The sequence below is a fragment of the Acomys russatus genome, chromosome 2, assembly GCF_903995435.1.
Source record: "Acomys russatus chromosome 2, mAcoRus1.1, whole genome shotgun sequence".
NCBI classification, from domain to species: Eukaryota; Metazoa; Chordata; class Mammalia; order Rodentia; family Muridae; genus Acomys; species Acomys russatus.
The window spans coordinates 104,104,319-104,126,138 of record NC_067138.1 but is presented as its reverse complement, the minus strand read 5'-3'; the positions used below and the strand labels follow the sequence as shown (position 1 = coordinate 104,126,138).

General features: G+C 39.0%; 1 protein-coding gene across 3 annotated transcripts in view; it reads left to right on the top strand.

Moving 5' to 3' along the window:
* Positions 1-21,820, top strand: part of Dock7 (dedicator of cytokinesis 7) — a 182,077-nt gene that overhangs the window by 91,569 nt on the left and 68,688 nt on the right. Inside the window, exons 16-22 of one of the 3 annotated variants that reach the window (XM_051164576.1) lie at positions 2,790-2,860; positions 6,158-6,296; positions 7,098-7,199; positions 13,093-13,179; positions 14,327-14,558; positions 18,542-18,706; positions 20,607-20,776. In XM_051164576.1, the coding sequence (XP_051020533.1) occupies positions 2,790-2,860; positions 6,158-6,296; positions 7,098-7,199; positions 13,093-13,179; positions 14,327-14,558; positions 18,542-18,706; positions 20,607-20,776 (966 nt within the window). Of the gene's footprint in view, positions 1-2,789; positions 2,861-6,157; positions 6,297-7,074; positions 7,203-13,092; positions 13,180-14,326; positions 14,559-18,541; positions 18,707-20,606; positions 20,777-21,820 lie in introns of those variants that run through there. The other 2 variants (XM_051164558.1, XM_051164566.1) reach the window with 2 other exon arrangements.

Sequence of the window (21,820 nt, the reverse complement as noted above, 5' to 3'; positions counted from 1 at the left end):
AGCTTTCCCTTACTTTGGGCACTTGTGATTCTGCTTTTCTTAGCGCTCCCTTAGGACCAGTGGCAAGTGAAGGAGGAAAGAGGTGGTCTTGTCCTTTGCAGACAGGCCCTAGAGACTAAGCTTGGGTGCACATTAGATTCATCTTGTTGGGATTAACTCATCTCTGTGGCTCTAGACTAAGTAGCAGTTTACAAACTCTGTGAACTATGATATGCTACTGAGAGACTGATACAGAGTCAAAAGAAAAGGTGTCCAGAGTGGGCAGAGGATACCTGACTGAGGTAATAAGTAAGCATCTTACAAAGAAGTTCCCCTCTCTCCCTGTTCCAAAGTGAGACAGTAATGACCGTGGAAAGAGGAGCAGGGACGGTCCAGGTCTGTCCATCCCCGAGAGTGATGAGTACAGTGAAGCCGCCCCCGAGCCAGAGCGATGTAAGGTGTTAGAGATCTGTTGTGGCTAGCCTGAGGTGATTCTTGACTACCGCAGCTGCCACTGCTAATGAATTCAAGTCCTGTGACAGTCGAGCGCTTGGGGTAATTGAAGCTGGAAACACAGAATAGGCATCAGCTACGGATGGTATAGATTTAGCCTCAGACAATGAAAATGCTTAGCTGGGCAAGGGTTCGCATTGAGCCTTATTTTGTGCTTCAAATCCATCTTTTAATCAGGTTCTGTAGATGGTTCTACTCACTAGGAAAGATGCATTTTCTTCTTTCCTGTTGCCGCAGCTGTGTCTACTTGTGGATCTCCTTGACGTCAGTGAACACAGGTTATTCATCTTTGTGTTCTCACAGCAGTGCCATATCTTATAGTATTTGCTGAACAGATGTGCAGTGTATTTCTGAGTCTTGAAATTAACATTTTTGTTCTTTACTAGATCTTTATTTCAGCTAAATGAGTAAATGTTTTATTTTAGTTGAGGTAATATATTGGGAAAACAGATACTGTATACGGATTGCCATGTAGGCTTGAGCTTTATGAAAGATGTAGATGTCGAAGAATGTTGCATTGTTAACTATCAAAGTCTCCCATGTCTGAGCACATTCCTGGCCTCTTCCACACAGCACTGGGTGCTTCCCTCGCACACTGGCACTTAGAGCTTTCTCTGCGGTGTTAGGGCAGCATTTTATCACTCCTTTCACAGTGTGGTTGTATGCTCCTCTGCTGTATGCATTAGACTGTGAGCTCCTTGAGGGCAGGGCCCTGTCTCACTCATGTCTGTGTCTCCATGCTTGTCCCAGTGCTGAGAGACAAAACACATGTCAGATGGCCAAAATTGAACACATTCCATTTTGTTCTATTCTGGTTGCATAGGTAAATAGTTTGCTTTATGAAAAGAGATAGCTTCTAAAGAAAAAAAGGTACTATGTTCCTTTCACTTGTATTATTTATATGAGAGTATGCTTTTATGCTAGTGTAAATGGCTGCTATGAAAAGAATATGTATGTATGTATGTATGTATATATGTATGTATGTATGTATGTGTGTGTGTGTATGTATGTATATATGTATGTATGTGTATAATGCATTTATGTTTGTAAACTATGACTATTCAAGGGGTCTTCATACAATTTTGATTATATATTATATAATTGTCAATAAGACAAAACTGTAAAGTTTGTAATTATGCAACTAAAATAAACTTTTATAAAAGCATATTAAGATAACTGGGCATGATGGTACATGCCTTTAATCCTAGAACTTGGGATGATACAGGAAGATGAAGAATTTAAGCCCGGACTACATATAAAATTTAAGTCCAACCTGGGCTACATAGTGGGACCCTATCTCAAATCAAAGTAAGAATAAAATAAAAAAAGAAGTGTCTAAAGTATTAGAAAAATTAAGTAAGTAAAGCATTTTAAAGGGAGTAAATATTATTGTATGTGTTATTTCTTTACAATAGAAGCACCTGCTTGAAATCTTGGAAAAAAGAAACAAGTGTCAGTTACCTCCTTTACAAAAGGAATAGGTTGGGCTGTTTCACAGTATGATGGTGTCAGAGTATTGACATGCATGTGTAAAGACAGCTGCTAGATTTGCAGTGCTCATTCTGTAGCATTTCCAAGCTGCAGTACTCATAATAATGGTGTTGACATCGGTCTCTAATTAGCAAGTGCTCCTGGCTCAATTTTGTGTAAATACTTTATATTTTTAAAATGTGGTGGATTTAAAAACAAGCATACATACATAAGTCTAAAATGGAGCACCTCCATTGTGAAATAACTTGCAGGGTATATGAGAAGTAAAAGACAAACAGCGTAACCTAAAGACAGTATTTTTGTATCATTTATAAACAATTGGTATTTGACCTTCAAGAGGACTCTCATGTTTTAGTAAAGCCACCACTTTGTATAGTATATTAACGCCACCATGCTGGGGTAGTTTTCTTATTATAAAGAGAAGGCATGGTGGCACATGCCTTAATCCTAGCGTTAGCGTCAAGGCCATCCCCAACTACATGTGAAGTTCAAGGCCACTTTTGGTTACGTGAAGCCCTGTCTCAAAAAAGCGGGGGAGGGGAAGAGGACAGAAATGTATCTTATTACACAGTGAGTAGAAATATAATTGTAGGAGCTTTGTGAATGGTTGAATGTCAGATGGGTCTATCATTGAAAAGATAGCTGAGTAGCTGAGCTTTTGACAACTGTAAGTAGGCACATTGCTCTTCACTGGGCTGGTTTCGCCCGTTTTCTCAAGTAGTTTTTAAAGCATACAATTCTTACATAGATATGAAACATCCAGCATTTATTACAACCAAGTTTCAACATGCTGTTATTTGTTACAGGTAATCTTTGGTAAATCTAGCTGTTCAGAATTTTCAAAGGAAGCCTATACAGCCGTAGTATATCATAACAGGTACTGAATTAAAATATTTCTTTCAAAGTTACTCACTTCTTAGTGGCATTGTTAGCATTCACATTAGTATGTTTACCAAATGCTTTGCTGCACTGAGTGCCAAATTCACGACTGACATCAAAAATGGCAATTTCCAGTCTGTAGACGCAAAGCTCTTCTTGGTAGACGTCTCAAAATGTAAGACTTTGTACAAAAACATCTATTTTAAAAATTCTGTTTCTTCCTGTATAGTTATTGATTGGTGTTGTGAGCTCTGGTCCTTTGGTCTCTGCCTTATTATTTTCCCCAGACACTTCTTCATTTTGTTGAACTCTACTGTGCTCAAGCATTGCCGTGTGACGTGTTCAACATCCGCCATCCTTTGATTTAGTGACTCCAGTTTTACATCTGTGAGAAGCTGCCGACCCCGACTAGCTTTTATTTTTTTATTTCTTTGGGGTAGGGGTGGTTATTAAATTTAGTTAAAGAAAATAATCACAAAATTGTCCTATTGGGTGAGCTGTTGCAGAACTGTGCTGTTGCGTCACATGTAGGCACAGCCATTCATTTCTTGTCTGTCAGCCCCTCCTTCATAGCCTTCTTAATGTCATTTTGATTTGGTTTTATTTTGTGTCTTTTCTCTCATGAACCAGTAACTGTGGGGGTTTCCCACAGCTTCTGTTTGTTTGTTTTTCTTCTGTATTTCTAACTTACCGATTACAGCTGTCAAACTTGACATCCATAATTTCTCTGTCCACACTTGTCTGCTGCCCCCTCTCTTACAGTGCAGCACTGGCCCTGCCCTGCTCGGTGTGCCTCCTTGCTGTCTGCTCCTAGTCCCATTCCCTCCTCCAGAATAAAGCCAGCTGCTGTCTCTTCCCCGTCCCGGGTGTTTCATGGCTCCACCCATTACTTTCAAAGTGAAGCTCAGGCCGCACGTGTGACACACCCTGGCCGTTCCCTGGTGCTCGTAGGGTGCGTGCTTTCTTGCTCTCCTTAAAACTTCCTTCCTTCTTGACTTCATCTTGCAGCCACATTGTAGTTTATATCTATCTTTCTATCTAAATATAGGCCCTGCCCACAAAATACTAAAACTTTTCTCATAATTCCTCCTTGTATGTCTCTTTCTGAGTGATCTCTCTGCCGCACTCGATGAAGGCGTTTCTGCTCTAACATGTGACAGAGTGCTTCCAAGCTGTTTGCAGTCCTGGCCTTCGTACTTATAGGTCTTCTGACTGATGAAGACAGTTTTCTTCGTTTGCAAGTTTGTCTTCACGACACCCTCTATTTTAATTATGACGCTACCAATTTTCTGGTTCAGATTTGACATCTCTGATGTTCTCCTACTTTTCTCTAGTATCTAATCAAAATTTTAAGTTTTAAAATTCTCCTTTCTGCTTTTTTGTGCTCTGTTTCTGGGCCTTTCTTGGACCTGTGTTTACTAAACTCTACATGCTCTTTCAGACCTGTATCAAATACATTATGTTGGTCTCAAACTTGAAACAGTCTGTTTAACTTTGTTGTTAACTTTGTTTCTGGTGTGTTTAACCTCATGCAATCTACACCAGGAGTTAGCAGACATTTTCTGGAAAGGACTAGAAAGTATATGTTCTAAGCCTGTGGCCATATACCATCTCTTGTAGCCACTGAATTCTGCACTATAGCACTAACGTACAGCAGTCAGTAAGTAATGTCACAGTAATGTAGTATGGCTGTGTTCTAATAGAACATCGTTATGGACCCTGACATTTGAATTTCATATGGAGAAACATAGTATTATTTTGATTTTTAAAAACCATTCAAAAATATGAAATGCATTCATGATCTTCAGGCTGTATAAAACTGGTAGTGGACTGGGCCTGGCCTGTGAACATTTGCCAACCCTTATTTTACAGCTTACTTTTTGACATCTAAGTCCGAGTCATATTCACACCAAGTTATATAGCTTTGAGTGTAATAGTTATCTTGCTTATTTTTAAAATAACCAGAAAAATAAAAATTAAGTTTAGATATGACAAACCAACATATTGAAATAAGTAATTCCTAAAGACACCTATAATGTGATTTCAGGAAGAAATGTACTCAAACACTGCATAACAGAAAATATATTTCTATAAAAACAACAGTTTCTAAAAGTTTCTCAGTTTGACTGGGTCATTATTATTATTGTTTTACTTATTAGTGAAATTAAAATGGCAATCCCATCTGACATTGCTTATTAAGTCCAGATTTTTATAGTTCAGTGATAATTGTTGAACTTACTAACAAGATAGATGCCCTTTAAAGTATTTGTCAGGCATCAAAAACTCAGCTAGTATTAGCTGTATCATCTTGTTAGCATTATTTAAGGCCTAATTGCACTAGTGTTTCTGTGATCAAATCCACACCTGCCAATGCAGTTTTGAGGCTTTTTTTTTTTTTTTTTTTTGACAGATTGACATCTGAGAAAGGACAGCCCTCACTTTAAAGGTGGCCAGAACCATATGACTTAGCTGTATTTCCACTGAATATAATTCTGAAAGATGCTGAGAATGGAGAATTAAAATGTCTCCATTGAATTCTATTGCTTTTATTTGTATGTCACCAAAAAAACCAGCCATGATTCTGTTACAGTGTCCCTTGGGACCGCCCCTCCTGTTGAGAGGAAGCATCACGACCTTCGGGCATGGCCCTCTTTTATTAGTGTAATGGTGAGGGCACCTGCACCCTGTTGGACCAGTGCACTTTGTGGGCTTTCTCTGGCTTTTTCTCTATTTTCTGTGTCAGCAGCAGTCTGTTTGCTGGCATTATTTATTCCTTCTAACAATGGGACAGTTGAAAGAAAACGTTCCACAGAGGGCCTAGCTTAATATTACAGTATCTTTAGAGATGCCTCTCCCAAAGGATCATTGTGCTTCAACAAGGGAAAAATGCTTTTCGTATGCTATGGCTGAGGAGTGTATGCCCGCAATACTTGTTTGCCTGTTCTGTGCGGTGTGAGCCAGATGTGGTTCATAAGTGTAGTACAGCTCCCAGTGTGACGAGGATCTCAGAATGTAGGTGGTGCTTATTAATGGATTTCCAAACAGTAGGATGTCTCCCTCACTTCTTTAATAAAAATGTGACCAACTATTTCAGAAACAGTGTTAGCTCCCTCATCTGGAAGTTGAGGTTAATTACTTAGAAGTTGAGAACGATGGAAAAAATATCCTGGAGTAAAGGAAAAATAATGCATGAACCTAAGTTAAGCTTAAGATCATTCAGATAAGCAAATGCAATACTTATTTATCTTAGGCAGATGACTGACTGTTGTTCTGTGTTTTATTTCTTTGTGTGAAGGTCTCCTGATTTTCATGAGGAAGTCAAGGTTAAGCTCCCTGCCACACTAACTGACCATCACCACTTGCTCTTTACTTTTTATCATGTTAGCTGTCAACAAAAACAAAACACCCCTCTTGAGACCCCAGTTGGATATACCGTAAGTCTCTTTGCATGACGTGTATATGAAGGGGTTGAATGTCCTGAAGTACTTATGAAATGTGGTGCTCGGTACATGTCTTCTATTGCTGAGTGCTGCCCACTGATGCTCTTAGTGCACACATGTGCTCTGGCAAGGAGGTGGCCTCATCACAGCCACTCACTGATGGCCTCAGCTAGTTAATGACTTTCAAGTGGCTTATGGACACTTCTGACTACTGGGTGTTTTCCTAATTTTTTTTTTTCAGTTCAATAGATTTAATGAGAGAAGGATATGAATGTAAATTTGACAAATAAAAGAAACTCATAGACAAGAAACTAAAGCTTTTGGATATTTAAAAAAACTAATTATGGTCAACTTGCCAAGGTTGCAAAGGCCAGCGTGAGGTGCTGTTACACAAGTTTGCTGTGGAATTTATCTTTCCACTCAAATTACAGAATTCATATTTGGTTCATTATTTTTTTGTCTCATGTTTGTGACAGAAATTATACTAACTATAAGGAAATATGTTACCCCCCCCCCTCAGCATTCAAGATTTTCTCTATTATGTAGCCTTTTCTAGAATTGTTTCTTCCTTGGGTAATAATGCTGCATACTAAATATTGCATGTTAAAATAGTCAATTTGGGAATTTTAATTAAAAACCATCACAGAAATGGAATGCTGAAGACCTATCATTACTTTGGTAGTTAAAACTCCTCATACCTGTTTATATGTGACAAATTTAGGTTGTGTCACATTCTTAAAGCAAGCTGTCCACATAGTGATTTCTGTAACAGACCCATGTCTCTCTCATTTAAAGTGGATACCGATGCTGCAGAACGGACGGTTGAAGACTGGGCAGTTCTGCCTACCAGTCTCCCTGGAAAAACCCCCGCAGGCTTATTCAGTGCTCTCTCCTGAGGTCAGTGCCTGTCAGTGTGTTTAATTCTCCAGACTGAATGAAAAGAGAATTTTATCATGAAGATGTTTACCAAACAAAGATTTGCTGTTTCTTTCACGTGGTTTTTGTTTGTTTGTTTTTGATAACTATAATTTTTTCTCTCTAAAACTTTAGAGCTTTTATCTAGGAATGGTAGCAAACTAGTTCCTAAGTGGCTAAGAGAGGAGGATTGACACAGGTTTGAAGCTAGCCTGGGCTACATGGTGAATGTATGTGTGACATACTCATTTCTATATATGTGTAGAGGCCAGAAATAAACATCGGATGTCATCCTCAAACATTTGATACCTTTTTTTTTTTTTTTTTTAATTGACCAGGGCCTCTCATTAAACCTGGAACTCCCGGGTTTGTCTAATTTGACTAGCCAGCAAGCCCCCAACATCTTCCTGCTACTTCCCTCCCCTGGCGCTGAAGTGAGCGATGTTGCTGTGACTAGGAGGCTTTTGTGGGTGGTAGGATAGAACCCCAGTCCTCACACTTGCTTGACAAGCGTTTCACCAACTGAGCCATCTTCCCAGTTTTGATAATTAAAAATATTTTAAAATTTTATTTGTTCATTCCTTTATTTATTTATTTATTTATTTATTTATTTATTGTGTGTATGAGGGCAAACATATGCACATGTGCAGTCCATCACACACGTGGAGGTCAGATGACAGCTTGCTGGGGTCAGTTTTCTCTTTTTACCATGTAGATGACAAGGTTCAAGCTTAGATTATAAGGGTTGTCAGCAAAGCCTTCACCCCACTATGCCATCTTGCTGGCTTAACTGATAATTTTTTGAAATATAAAATAAATCAATGACTAAAAAGAGTTATATGTTACAATAATTTTGAGTGAATTTTGTAATCTATATCATTATAGATATAAAATATGTTTCAACTTTTTAATAATTTACAGAGAAGATCATAAAGAATTAAGTAAGGGGAGGCTGGAGAGGCAGCTCAGCAGTTCAGGCAGCTCAGCAGTTCAGAGCACTTGCTGCTCTTGCAGAGACCCTGATTTACTTCTTAGCACCCAAACCAGGTGGCTTGCAACTGCCCGTAGCCCCAGCTCTGGAGGATTCAACATCCTCTTCTGGATTCTGAGGGCACCTACACACACTCCTACATATAAACCTACAGGCAGACACATGCATAAATAAAAGTAAAGTAAAGCTCTTTAAAAAAGCATTAAATCATTTGATTTTACAAGTGATAGCTAACATTTGAAATTCATCTATGCTTTTTTGTATAATTATACTAAGATGAAGTGTGTTTATTTTCAAATGTTGTAGCTGCTGTTGCAAAAGAGAAATTCTGTTGTCCTCCTTTCCAGGAATATACACAGTGACATTTTTTATCTTCTGTGAACAATGTACAAACCAGTATGAGATCTAAATTGCTCACATAGTGGATAAAAAGAAGCCTCCTCATTTTTTGTTTTTTTGAAATCTGGAATATTGGCACTTTCTAAATAGGTGGCAGTTCTTTATTCCTATAACCAGGCTCAAAGCTAGTGCTGAGTTTGGGTCTAGACTATCCAGTGTGAGTTCTTTTTAAGCTTCTTTTCCACTAACATTTCCTATTTAGTCATTTGACCAGGCCGTAAACTTATCTTGTTAATGTTAAACTTTTAAAAAGGCACAGTGATCACACCAACTTGATAAATTCTGTTCCTGTGCATTGCTACCCAATACTTATCTTCCATGTCACATTTACTACAAAGCAGTGGAACATTTTCTGCACTGTAATCCACACAGTCTGTCCCCTCACGCCCTTTGTTCACTAACTGTAGTCTGAGTTAAAGGGGAGTACCTGCAGCTGTCCCTGATACGCCAGCCTGCACTGTTGTAAGTGGCTCTGTCCCTTCTGTGCCCAGGGTCTGCAGGGTACACTGCATAGTCCAGCTTGCTTTCTGTACGATTCTTCTGTTTTGGGTAATCTTGAACAAAATGAACTGTCAGATCTGACTTCCTAAGCCTCCTACACAAAGACCAGCAGCTCACATGATATGAGTTGTGGGCTGTGTAAGGCAGACAGTCTCACTTCACCCATCTCTGCTTCTTGCTTTACTTAGAAAAATCCTCAGTCCCTCTTGAAGCGATGGCTCCCTGGTGACTGGTAGTGTCTCTCAGGGCTTTCGACTTGTAAACATTCATCCGAGATATCTTGTGTATTCTACTCAGGGTATTTGTTTACAGACAGTAGCTCAAGATGTATTTTCAAATAAATACACACACACACACACACACACACACACACACAACACCACCACCACCAGGCTCTTGCTCTGACCCTTGTACCATATTCTGTCACTCACTCTGCCCTTACCATTGCACAGAGCCTATGTTCTTCCTGAGGCCTTTGCACTTCCCTGTACTGGCAGTGCTGTGTCTCAAGACCTGCTTTTCATCTTCATCAAACAGTCAGTCACTCAAATATCTCTTCAGAGAAGCCATCTGTAGTTATTCTGCCTAAGAAGCAGCCGCTACCATGTTTTCCTCCTTGTAGTTCTTGTCGCTGGCTGTTAACTTAATGTTTCTCTAGTCATTGTCCACAGAACATAACTTTTGTGAGGGTAGGATGGTCTGTAAGTATTCACAGTGTTTCTTAGCTTATTGTAGTCAACTGGCGAGCATCTGTGAGAGGAGCACAGCACAGGAAACACGTATGTGCTCCACTCCCAGCCTTCAGTCCTTTCCAGGTGCCTTTGCAGTGATGACTGTTTGTATGGCATTGTTATACAAAAGCGTGGCCTTTTTCCTAAGAGTAAATACTTCTTAATTTTTTTTTTTTTTTTTTTTTTTTTTTTTTTTTTTTTTTTTTTTGGCTGTTGCTTTAGACAAAGCATATTTTAAAGGAAATATTTATAAGAAAGTATATCTTTTGTTGAAGTTACGGATTTGTTATTACTGAAATGATTTTCATGTGCAAGGTCACTTTCTAGAGGAAGGTCAGCGGTTTTCTCGTAGGAACCATGGTACATATACTCATGCAAGAACGTGTCTGCAATGTGTATCGTGAGGATAACATACATGAACCAAATGATCAGGAATAAAAGCTCGGGGCAGTTCAGAGCGCCCTCTTTCAGGGGACTCAGGATGTAGTCTTAGCACCCACATGCAGTTAGCCACTGTCTGCAGCTGCTGTCACAGAGGGTCAGACCTTCTTTTGGCCTCTGTGCACATGGTACGCATATGTTCACAGATGTACATGCGGGTAAAACACACGTACATACAAATAAACTTTTAAAAATAAGAATAAAAGTTCTGTAGTGACACATACATATGAAGGTGCCACAATGGAACTCTCGACTTTGTATGCCAGAATCCATGAGAAGTTAAACTTTTTAAATTGTGAAATGTGCTTAGTTTTAAAGAATCTGGAAAGTGTATTTCTTGAGGTGAGTCAGACTCAGATAAGCAGCACGCGTCCTCTCTCAGTGCAGATGGCTCATCATATATATGTATGTGCATTTCATTGGAAGTAAAGGCAGGTTAAAGCTTAAAACCTCAGAAAGAGACCAAAAGAAGGTAAAAAGAGTTGCCAAGGAGAGTGGGTGGGGGTGGACAGAGGTGGGAAGGGAGCTAGCTGGAGAAAGAATCAACTAAAACTGAAAATATGACACTTCCCTCCCTCCCTTCCTGTGCCAAGTGTGGTGCCCAGGGCTTTTTACCTCCTAGACAAGTGTACTACCATTGAGCAAAAGCCCCCAGCCCATGTGATGAATTTAAACTTTAACATGGGCCTTCACACATAACCGTGGTTAAGTACTAAGAAACTAAGTTTTCTAAAAAACAAAACAACTATTTCTTCAATTTTACTTGATAATCACTATATTTTTTAAATGTGGCTTTATTGCTTTTCATCTTCTCAATTTCTTGACTATTTTCCTTTAAATACATGTGTTCCTCACCCTGAGCCCATAAGCACTGTTCTCACAAGGTAGAGTGAGTCAGTTTCACATCTCTGTGGCAAATACTTGAGAGAAACAATATAAAAGAGGTAAATAGTATTGTGGCTTACAGTTTGCTGGCCATGTTGCTCTGAAGTTGCGCGAGGGCAGAAGAATACTGTGGCATCCAGAGTTGCTCACTTGGGACAGAGCAGAAGAGTTGGGGAGGGTCCTGGGCACTGGACACCTTGAGCATGCCCACAGTGGCAACTTCCTGCAGCTCCCCCTCCTAGGTTCCACCACCTCACAGGAGTGTTGTCTTCTCATGAGTTATCGAGGGCTCACTCTGCTCAAGAGGATGGAAAGCTCTGCCCCAGTCACCCCCCAGATGCCCATCAGTTGACACCTAAGCCGTTGGGGCATTCTTCCTACCCAGACCACAGCAGCGTTCTTACCTCTACAGAGAGCAGGTGTACTCCACTTTGTATTTCTGCATATTCATTTTTTGTAATTTCTCTTTCTGGTAAAGCCATATGTATAGTGATACCTTTATTTGAGTCCCACAGATACCTCAAATACACAATGACCCAAATTGGTCTCATTCTTGCTAACTACTGTGAGAAACCTTAGACGAAAGTAAAGACCTTAGTCACTAATATGTCTCAGCAGTGATGACACCCAGATGGCGTGGCCTCAGAAGCCATGTTCATTGGGCTCTAGGGAGCAAATTCATAGGAGATAGAAGTACTTCAACCTGGAGCTAGATTTTTTTCCTCTTTGTAGAAGTATAAAACTTGGTGTAGACTGCGTGACATTTTTATCTGGATCTTAAAACAGTTTTGTTTGTGTATACCCAAACAGTATCAATGAAAATCCATTTGTTTTACCTTATGATTTATACTTCTAGATATTTATCTTAGAGATGAATTTGCATAATTATGAGACGATCTGAGTATGAGATGTTTTAAATTTGGTAGTGGTTGCACTACAGATGGATAGTGATGGTTTCTGATTCATTATTTTACCTATAAAAATAATATTTATATAAAGTTTTATTTACAATATAATTACTAATCTATCGATTCAAGAGCTGGAACATTAGTAATTTAGACCATTTATCTTCTCACTCCATATTTATTTGCTTTCAAATTGGGAATTTTTAAGATTGTGATCAAAATGTACATAACATTTTTAACAGATATTTATGCTGTCAATGCCCAGACCATAGCAATGTTGAATTTATAAACATGTTGTATATTTTACCTGCATGTTTTTTAAAAGAGAAAACAAGTATTTTTGAAAAAATAAAGCTGACCTCCAAACCATTGTTATTTGCCTCAATAGAGGGATTGAATCTCTGACTTCATGTGGGAATTTGAAATGGGAAACTGGCTGGACCAGAATTTCTTTTCTACACATAAAAAGGCAAGGGGGGCATTATTCCTCATACACTTGGCTTGTTTTGTCAAGGCTTCAAGTCCTGTTGGTTTTCGTCTGCGTCAGGGATGGTTGTTCCTTGTTGGCTGGAGGATGACTGGTTTTGCTAGCCAGAGCAGAGGTCCCTCCTTGGCTGTTTGGATCGCCTTCCTTTCACACCCAGTCCTGGATATATAAAGCACAAATAAAACACAAGAAACCTCCTTTTGGGGCCTTACTTGCTGAGGTTGCCAGCCTAGCTCTTCTTTTTTTCTACCTCTAAAATATTCACATTCAATTTGTTAATTATGCCAGAATTTAGCTGTGTGTAGTAAAATGGATCCAGTGTATTTACTTGCTTGTATTGAAGGGCCCCTGGGGAGTTGGGAGGAGAGAGTTGAATATATGTAAATATTAATATATTTTAAATGCATTGTATATGTGTATAGAATCCTCAAAGAATAAATAAAACAGATATTTTCACAGTGCTTTTAGTCATCTTGGTTTGCTGAGTTCATAGCACCTTTGCAAGCCCGTGATTGTTGGGCATGATGTCTTACAGGTCCCTCTGCCTGGTATGAAGTGGGTAGATAACCATAAAGGAGTATTTAATGTTGAAGTTGTTGCTGTATCATCCGTTCACACACAAGTAAGTTTCAGTATTTGTTTAATAATTAGATCCCTCTTAAATGAATTGAACATATTATCTCATTTATGTCAGTTTTGTTGTCTTGTCAGAGTTTAGAAATGCATGTTAGTTAAAAATATAGATTTAAACATTTTTTTCATTAACTGTCATTAGCTTTGTCTTTTAAATGTTACTGATGTGTATTTTTGAACAAATATGGCTCTTTTTCTCTTTCTTAATTTCTGGTTCATGGCAAAATAGAGTCAAAAAGCTATTGTGAGCTCATTTTAATTCTGGTAGAGCCAAGTGTCCCAGGTGGAAAGTGTTTAGAGATCATTTGCTCCAGATTCTTGACTCTGTCCGTAGTAAAGGGGGACACTGAGTAAGAGCAGACAGGCTCAGTTAGGACACAAAGCCACCAGCAATTTGAATGGAGAACATTTTAAATACAGACTTTCCAAAATACTGACAATGATTAGCTATTAAATAGATGTTAAGAGAACTCTATGGTAATGACAGACAGCAGACAGGGAAGTATCAAGGAAGAACTCTGGGCACCCAACGGAAGTTTCAGGGGAAAGGTACCGTTGCAGTTAGAACTTGCAGCTTAGCATTCTGTGGTGTCAGGAACTTGTTGAGAGTGCCTGCCATAGGAGCATGAGCCAGCACTGCTGTGGTACACAGCCACACCATCTCGCCTCCACTAGGAAAATAATCACCCAGCCCCACAGACGACAGCTGACAAGCACGGCTGGAAAGATCTAGTTCCTGTATTGCACAGTCTAACATGGAAGGTGGGTTAGGAGCCAAGAGACAGCAGCAAGTTAGAACAGATGTAGGTGACTGAGGTACCTGTCGTGAGAACTGAGCTCCACAAATTAGGCAAACTCAAACCGTTGATGAGATCAGAGATTCCTTGAGAAAAGGATGGTATTTGAGATGACTGTTTCACAGTGAGGAGTACAAAGGGATGTGTCAAATTGGAAACAGTGTTTGTGTGTACTTGTAGGTGTGGAGTTTTTGTTTTGTTTTGTTTGTGGGGTTTGTTTCTGTTTTTGTTTTTTTTTTTTGCATTATCAATATGAGATATTAGTGCTCTATAGTTCCTGATGGTTTGAGAATTGATGTGGGTAGAATTGTTTAGTTCTGTGTTTGTTCTTTGTTTCAGGATCCTTATCTTGACAAATTCTTTGCTCTTGTCAATGCTCTGGATGAACACATGTTCCCAGTCCGAATTGGGGATATGCGGATCATGGAGAACAATTTAGAAAGTGAGCTGAAGAGCAGCATTTCAGCCCTGAGTTCCTCACAGCTGGAGCCTGTGGTCCGCTTTCTTCACCTTCTGCTCGACAAACTGATACTTTTAGTAGTTAGACCTCCTGTGATCGCTGGCCAAATAGGTAAGTACGTTTACATGGGGCAAATCACAAGATTCATAATTTTGCATTTCTAACTTTTTAAAGAGAATCATGTGTTCTATTTGGTTTTTGTTGTGGGAGAGGATGGGAGGTGCTACTGACTTCTATGTGCCAGAATATGATATGTATTTATAGACTTTTACTCAAACTATCTAAACAAATTAATATTCATATTCAGTCATCAAATATTTATTAAGCACTTATGATAAATAGACACTCCTAGACACTATCCAAGCTTGGTCCCTGCTGCTAATTTCTTATAGAGTAGTTAAGATGAGTAGCCAATAGATAATCCTGCTACATTTTATAGAGCATACAGCATATCCAGTCTGCATTGTCATCCATCTATTAATCCTCTATTTCATATAGCACTTCTCTTTGTTCTCTAAAAAAAAAAAATCACTGTATTTATTCTCTTTTGTACTCTGAATATGGAACTGTTTCTCATTTCCACCTGTTTCTAAATAAAAATCTTGGGAAGAAATTGAGCCTGAAAGAAATAAGAGCTATTCTGTTATTAACATTTACTAACTGGTGGCTCTAAGGAGATATCTGTTCAACACCCTGAGATATATGTTCTTTTAGGGACACTTGTAAGTGGAGGAAGTTTTGGGTCAAATATTCAGAGTATGAGCACTTCGTAGGTGCTGTTCAAGGAGAGGGAACCACATTCATGTGTCAAAGACCCAAAGATTTGTAAAGAATGACTGAAAAGCAAACGGTTGGTAACTAGAGGTGGTGTGGGAGACATGAGTTAATGTAGGCTCTTCTGCTTTAGGAAACCAGGAAATTACTCTATAGGAAGCACTAGCCTTTGGGAGATCTGGCTCTAACTATGGAAACAGTGTGACCAAATTTAATATGTAGGGGCTACAGAGATGTCTGAGCAAGTGTGAAAGACCTGGGTTCAAATTCCCAAGAGCCCATATAAAAGCCACACGTGCAGGGTGAGCGCCTACCACGCCTGCATTACTACGGGAAGGTAGAAGATGGAAGACAGGACTCTCTGGAAGCTACGGGCCAGCTGCCCCAGCACACACAGAGGGAACAACAAATTGACCCTGTCCCCAAACAAGGTAGCAGGGAAAACAAAACAACAACAACAAAACGTATGGTGGCACACAACTTTAAATCCCAGCACTCAGGAGGCAGAGGCAGGCAGTTCTCTCAAGTGCGAGGCCAGCTTGTGAGTTACAGGACAGCAAGGACTCTACAGGGAAACAATGTCTTGAAAAACAACCAAAAACCTCACAAAAACAAGGTAGAAGACAGCCCAGCATCTAAGGATGGCTTCTCATCTCACACGTGCTTTGGGCATATATGCATGAACACCTGCCCACACATACATGGACGCATGTACACCTGCCCACACATGCATACGTGCACGTACACCTGTCCATAAATACGTGGATGCATACACAAAAATACTATGTGGTTGAAAATGGAAAGATCTAAAGCAGAGACAAGTCTGAAATCATGTACAGCTTCTTACCAAAAATGACAAAACCCCTGATAAAAGGCAAGAGAGAATAGAATAAGGAAAAGAGGATGGGTCACCGTTAGGATGACTTTTAAGAAAGAAAGTTACTATTTGTTCAGGATTGTAGAAGTAAAATAATAATAAATTAATAATGATGATGATAATCATGATCATGATAATAAATCACAAAGCATTGGTCAAAATAGAAATCTGTGCTTTATTTTCTCTCCTGTATGAGCTCCTGTCAGCCCCCTTGGGTAGTCCTGTCTTAGTTACTATTCTAATGCCGTGACAAAACACCATGACCAAAGCAGCTGTCTTTTGAAAGCATTTCATTTGGGGCTCCTGGTTCCAGAGGGTTAGAGTCCATGACCTTCGTGGTGGGGACCATGGCAGCAGGCAGGAACACATGGCGCTGAGCAGTAGCTAAGAGCTGATGTTTGATCCAGAAGCAGGAAGTAAACAGTCAGAGGGCAGCTGGGGATGATGTGGTCCCAATCCTGGTGCCACACATCCTAACCTTCCCAAACAGTTCCATCAGCTGTGGACCAAACACACGCATGGGAGTCTTCCTTACGTAAACCCACTTCACAGATGAGCACAATGGCAAACATGTTTAACATTTTTGCTTAAAGTCACTCAGCTATTAAACCACAGACAAAATTCAACCCAAGCACCTGGCCTTAGAGTACATCTCTTAAGATGTCCACTGGTAACGTTTTTAAGAACAGTTTAGTCTAACGAAGGAAGAAGTGTAAGAAGCTCAGCTAGAAAAGAAAGCCAGTTGAGTGGAGTACAAGAGTAGATTTGAAGATGCTGAGAGAGGGTGTAGGAGTTAAGGGCACTTGTGGCTCTTCCAGAGGACTCAGGCTCAGTTTCCAGCACGCACATGGAGGCTCATACCCATCTGTAGCTCCAGCCCGGAGGGGCCAACACCCACAGACATACATGTAAAATAAGATAAAATTTAAAAAGTGAGTGTGAGCATATTTACACACTGAACATAAATCATTTTCAAAATAGGAGAAATATACAAGATAATGGAGTGAGAAGAGATATAACCATTGGAACAAGTTCAGGAAGTAAAAATGATGGTAGATCTCTCATGGGGAAGGAAGAGCTGTTGCTTTTTTTGGAAAGGTGTTAGGAATTTTAGTTTCTAATAAGTCTGTAGACAGATTTGAGGCCGTTTATGCTTTAAGCTTGTTCTGAGTGATATAGAAGGTAAAAATTGCTAATAAGGGAGTAAAATGGCTGTTTTTTAACAATGTAATTTAATATAATTTTTATTTTATGTGTATGGGTGTGTTGCCTGAATGTGTGTGTGTGTATATACACACATATGCATACATATACGTATATACACATATGCATATATACACAGAGAGAGATGTGTTTATGTATGTGTGTCTACCTCATGCATGCCTGGTACCTGTGCAGGCCAGAGGAGAGCATCAGATCCCTGGAACTGGAGTTAACAGTTGGTTGTGAGCCACCACATGGGTGGTAGGAACCAAGCCTGGGTTCTGTGGAAGAGCAGCCAGTATGTTAATTCCCGAGCCATCTCTCCAGCCCCTAGACCTGATTTAGGAAAGGACTCTGCCGAATTGGAATAGCTTCAATGAAAGAAAAAAGGGAAAGAACTCAGCAGGAAGCAGGAGGCTGCTAAACCCTCTCAAGACGCTGTCTCTGTCCTCTGCCCTTTCAGTTCAGTAATGCTCATTAACTTTGCGAGTAGCCATCTTACTTGATTATCTTACCTTTAGGAAACTTAATTGGCCTCATTTGTGTGTCCATAACTTTCTTTCTTGATTAAATAAATCACAAAACTGACAGCCTTGTTCAGATGTTACATGTTTACCTAGTTCTTCAGTGTGCTGCTGTCAGCATTCCCAGATTTCAAAACGTCATTGCGGTGTGTGACATGGAGGGTGGAGCAGGCGCTGGTGTCTTGTCGTTTCAAGTACTTGGCTGTCTTGCTGTTTGTCCAGCCCCTCCCCCGTCCAATCCCTTTTCAGATTCAATAATTTAAATCAAGTTGCTTACCCATAATTCTCTTTTCATATTACTTTTTTTAATGATTTATTTTAATTGTTATTTTAAACTTCTTTAAAAGTAGGTGCATACTCTTTGGAGTTTCAGAGTCATCTTTGAAATGAGAAGTTAATTCTCAAGGTTGCATATGTAAGATGGATTTCTCTGACCTCTGTGTCACTTTTCAAAATACTGTGTATTTGATGGGCAGTGTTTTTGTTTTAACTCATCTAACCCATACAGTTTTCACATTAAATTCATAAAATGTGATATTCTCCTTTTGTTTTCAAGAATACTTTTTGTTGTGCTAGTACAAAATATCAAAATCATCATATTTTTAAATCTTGTACACTTACTGTGTCTGTCACTCTGCTTACAGCCTTCTGTATCAGGGAAAAGCCTTCTTTTTTGTGGAACTGTAAACCTAAAAACGTTTCATCTTTCTGAAAAGTTAATCTAGGGCAAGCGTCTTTTGAAGCTATGGCATCAATTATCAATCGACTTCACAAAAACTTAGAAGGAAACCAGGACCAGCACGGCAGGAACAGCCTCCTCGCGTCATACGTATATTATGTGTTCCGCCTGCCAAATACTCACCCAAACTCGCCGTCCCCAGGTACTTCAGTCTTTTTAGCATTAAACTGTCTTTCACGAAGTGTTTATGCCGAGACTGATGCTGCGTGTAGTCCGTAGCGGGAGTCACACATTCACAGTTTTATTTACTCTCTGCTGTGGGACATTCACTGTGTTAGTCACTGAAGGGCATGCTTCGTCTTAAAACATCATTATATTTGCTTTAAGTTGAATTGGAGAGCTTGGTTAAATTAATTGTTGTGAATGTACCATGACAATCACTTCATCCGTCTCTGAAAACATTTTATCATTTCTTGTTAAAGTTAATAGGATATTTTATTTGCCATTCAGAGTGTTACTAGACACTTAAGGAGATGCATGGTAGACTAATTATCTATTAAGCCTATAAGGACTATTATAGTATTACAAAACTGGTTATCTAGAAAACTTTTCTTTGTGACAGGTAAAATAGCATAAACTTTCTGAATATTAAAGCTTCAAGTAGTTACTTGTCTTTCGTATGACATTGGCAATTGTGGTGTTTATGAGGGATGTTTGAGTTTGAATTTCCAGTTGGTTAGTTAGTTGTTTATCGCACTTTTGAAACTGCTTACCTGTTTGCTGTATAGGTGATGGTGGCGTGTGTCCCTTTGCAATGTTGCTGGTTTAAGCTTTAGCTTAGAACTTTTCTTTGTTGTGAAAACAGGAACATCTGTCTTCTATCCTAACCTGTAACTTACTATCTTGATCTTAAGCTGTGCAGCTTGAGCGTCTAAGCGTGTGGTGGGGATAATAGTATAGCCATGGGAGAGTACGCAGAAGGCGTGTCCATCCGCCTTTTTGTTTAGTTCATTATTAAGATTCCACACATTTTACATGTAAGTATACACATTAATTAGTTATCAGATTTGTATCATTTTCAGTAAGACATTTTAAAATATTCTACAATTGGATAGACTGGATGGAGCAGAAGAGATGGCGTGTTCTGCACAATGCTTATCATACAGTCATGACCTGGGTTTGCTTTCAGAACCCATGTTAAGAATCTGCACATACATACGTGTATATGCATGCTCACACAGTATACATGTGTACACATATACACAAAAAATGTAGCTATTGAGTATAATTGCTGAATATTTTTGCTTTTATGGAACATGTTAAAAGAAGATATAGTGTGTGATTTTATTTAGACAAAGCAATTCCTTGTTTTTATAACCTAGGCTCTTAAAACTGTCTTTAGGTGTGTGTGGGGGGTTGTGTGTGTGTCTGTCTGTCTGTCTGTGTGAAACAAAATGCTATTCTGTTATTTTTCATATCACTCATGAAGATAGAGAAATAAAACATACTTTTGTTGTTAATAAATTGGATGTTTCTATAGTGACCATATATCTAGGGGGCCATAGCCAGAAATGTAGGCAAAAAGGGACAGAAAAGTTAGCAGCTACCACATTTTTGGGTCCTAGATATAAAGCGTTAGTGTTTCTTGTTCATTTTATTTATTTTTTTATTGTTTACAAAATATAGAAAAATTAGCCAGGCGTGGTGTCGCACGCCTTTAATCCCAGCACTCAGGAGGCAGAGGCAGGTGGATCACTGTGAGTTCGAGGCCAGCCTGGTCTACAAAGCGAGTCCAGGACAGCCAAGGCTACACGGAGAAAGAAACCCTGTCTCGAAAACAAAAGCAAAATATAGAAATATTTAAGACAGTGATTTTACTTGTAATTCATATGGTTTGTATCAACTGCTATAAAGTAGGACTTCATATAGCTGTCACTGTCTCTTATTTCTAGTGGCATTCTTTTAAAAACTGACAATTTTCATTTAGAAACTAAAACAGTTTATATTTTCTGTGGAATTTTGTAAAATTTTTGGTTATTTTGGGGAGAGTCCTTTCCTCGTTTTCTCTTTTATTAATTTTGTGCTATTTGTTGTAACTCTAGGTCCCGGGGGTTTGGGAGGATCAGTACATTATGCCACAATGGCTAGGTCTGCAGTGAGACCTGCAAGCCTTAACTTAAATCGCTCACGGAGCCTTAGCAACAGCAATCCGGATATATCTGGGACTCCCACATCACCAGATGATGAAGTTCGGTCAATCATTGGCAGTAAGGTAAACTGAAGACATGTTACCCCTTTATGACAAGTATTTAATCTATTCTTAATTTTAAGATGTAGTTGAGTTCAAAGTAAGTAAGGATTTTTTTCTATTTTATTTGAGTTAGGAATAAACAAGAATTGTATATTTCTATTCTCAGTAAGTAGTTTTCACAATCCTATTAAGTATGCTTACTTACTGTTATAAACTTAAAACTTGTTCAGGATAAATCATCACATGTAACTTGTCTGATATCTTATCATGTGAAAATTTCTCAGATTGGTTCTATAGCGTGGGGAGGGACCTGTGTGGCTGGTGTGCACAGAGATGCACTGTAATGATGTCCTGTGACTTCCTTCTTCAGAAAAGCGTCCAGAATAGGAACTGGCCTTGGCTGGTAATGGAGCTACATTTCATATGAACCTGTGTACACTGTAGTAGGACTATTTAACAATGGTTAGTAATTATCCTAGACAAGAAAGGGTATCTAGGGTAAGACCCACCTGTTCATTATTCAGGGCCTCCACTCTTATCATACAAAAAGTATTCAGGAAAACTACGTCTCTACATATGAAGCACAAGTATAGCCCTGACTTCAAGCTTAGGAAAAGTATTCAAGATTGTTAGGCTTATTTTTTCTTCAGTTGTTTCTTGTTTAGTGAGGGCAGTACTTAGCACCTGCACACTACAAAGTGTACGTCCTCAGTGGAATGAGTCATGTTTGTTAACTACAGATATTCTAATGATCTCTTAGGCTTATTCTTATATTATTGCCATAAACATTTAAAAAATATTAAACAAGGTTGCACATACATTTGCACAGGCATTATACTCATTACAAATTACTAATTCAAATACAAAATTTTAGTCTCTGGAAAAAATTTTATGTAAACAGTTTCTGCTATCTGCCACCTTCAAGGCATTACACTTCAACCCTCCTTAAAATATCAGGAGAGACTATTATTATTTCAATTTTGTAGATAAGAAACTGAATTAAGGAGATATATAGATATAGATATATAGATATGAATTTATATTAGATTTTTAAATTAGTAAGCA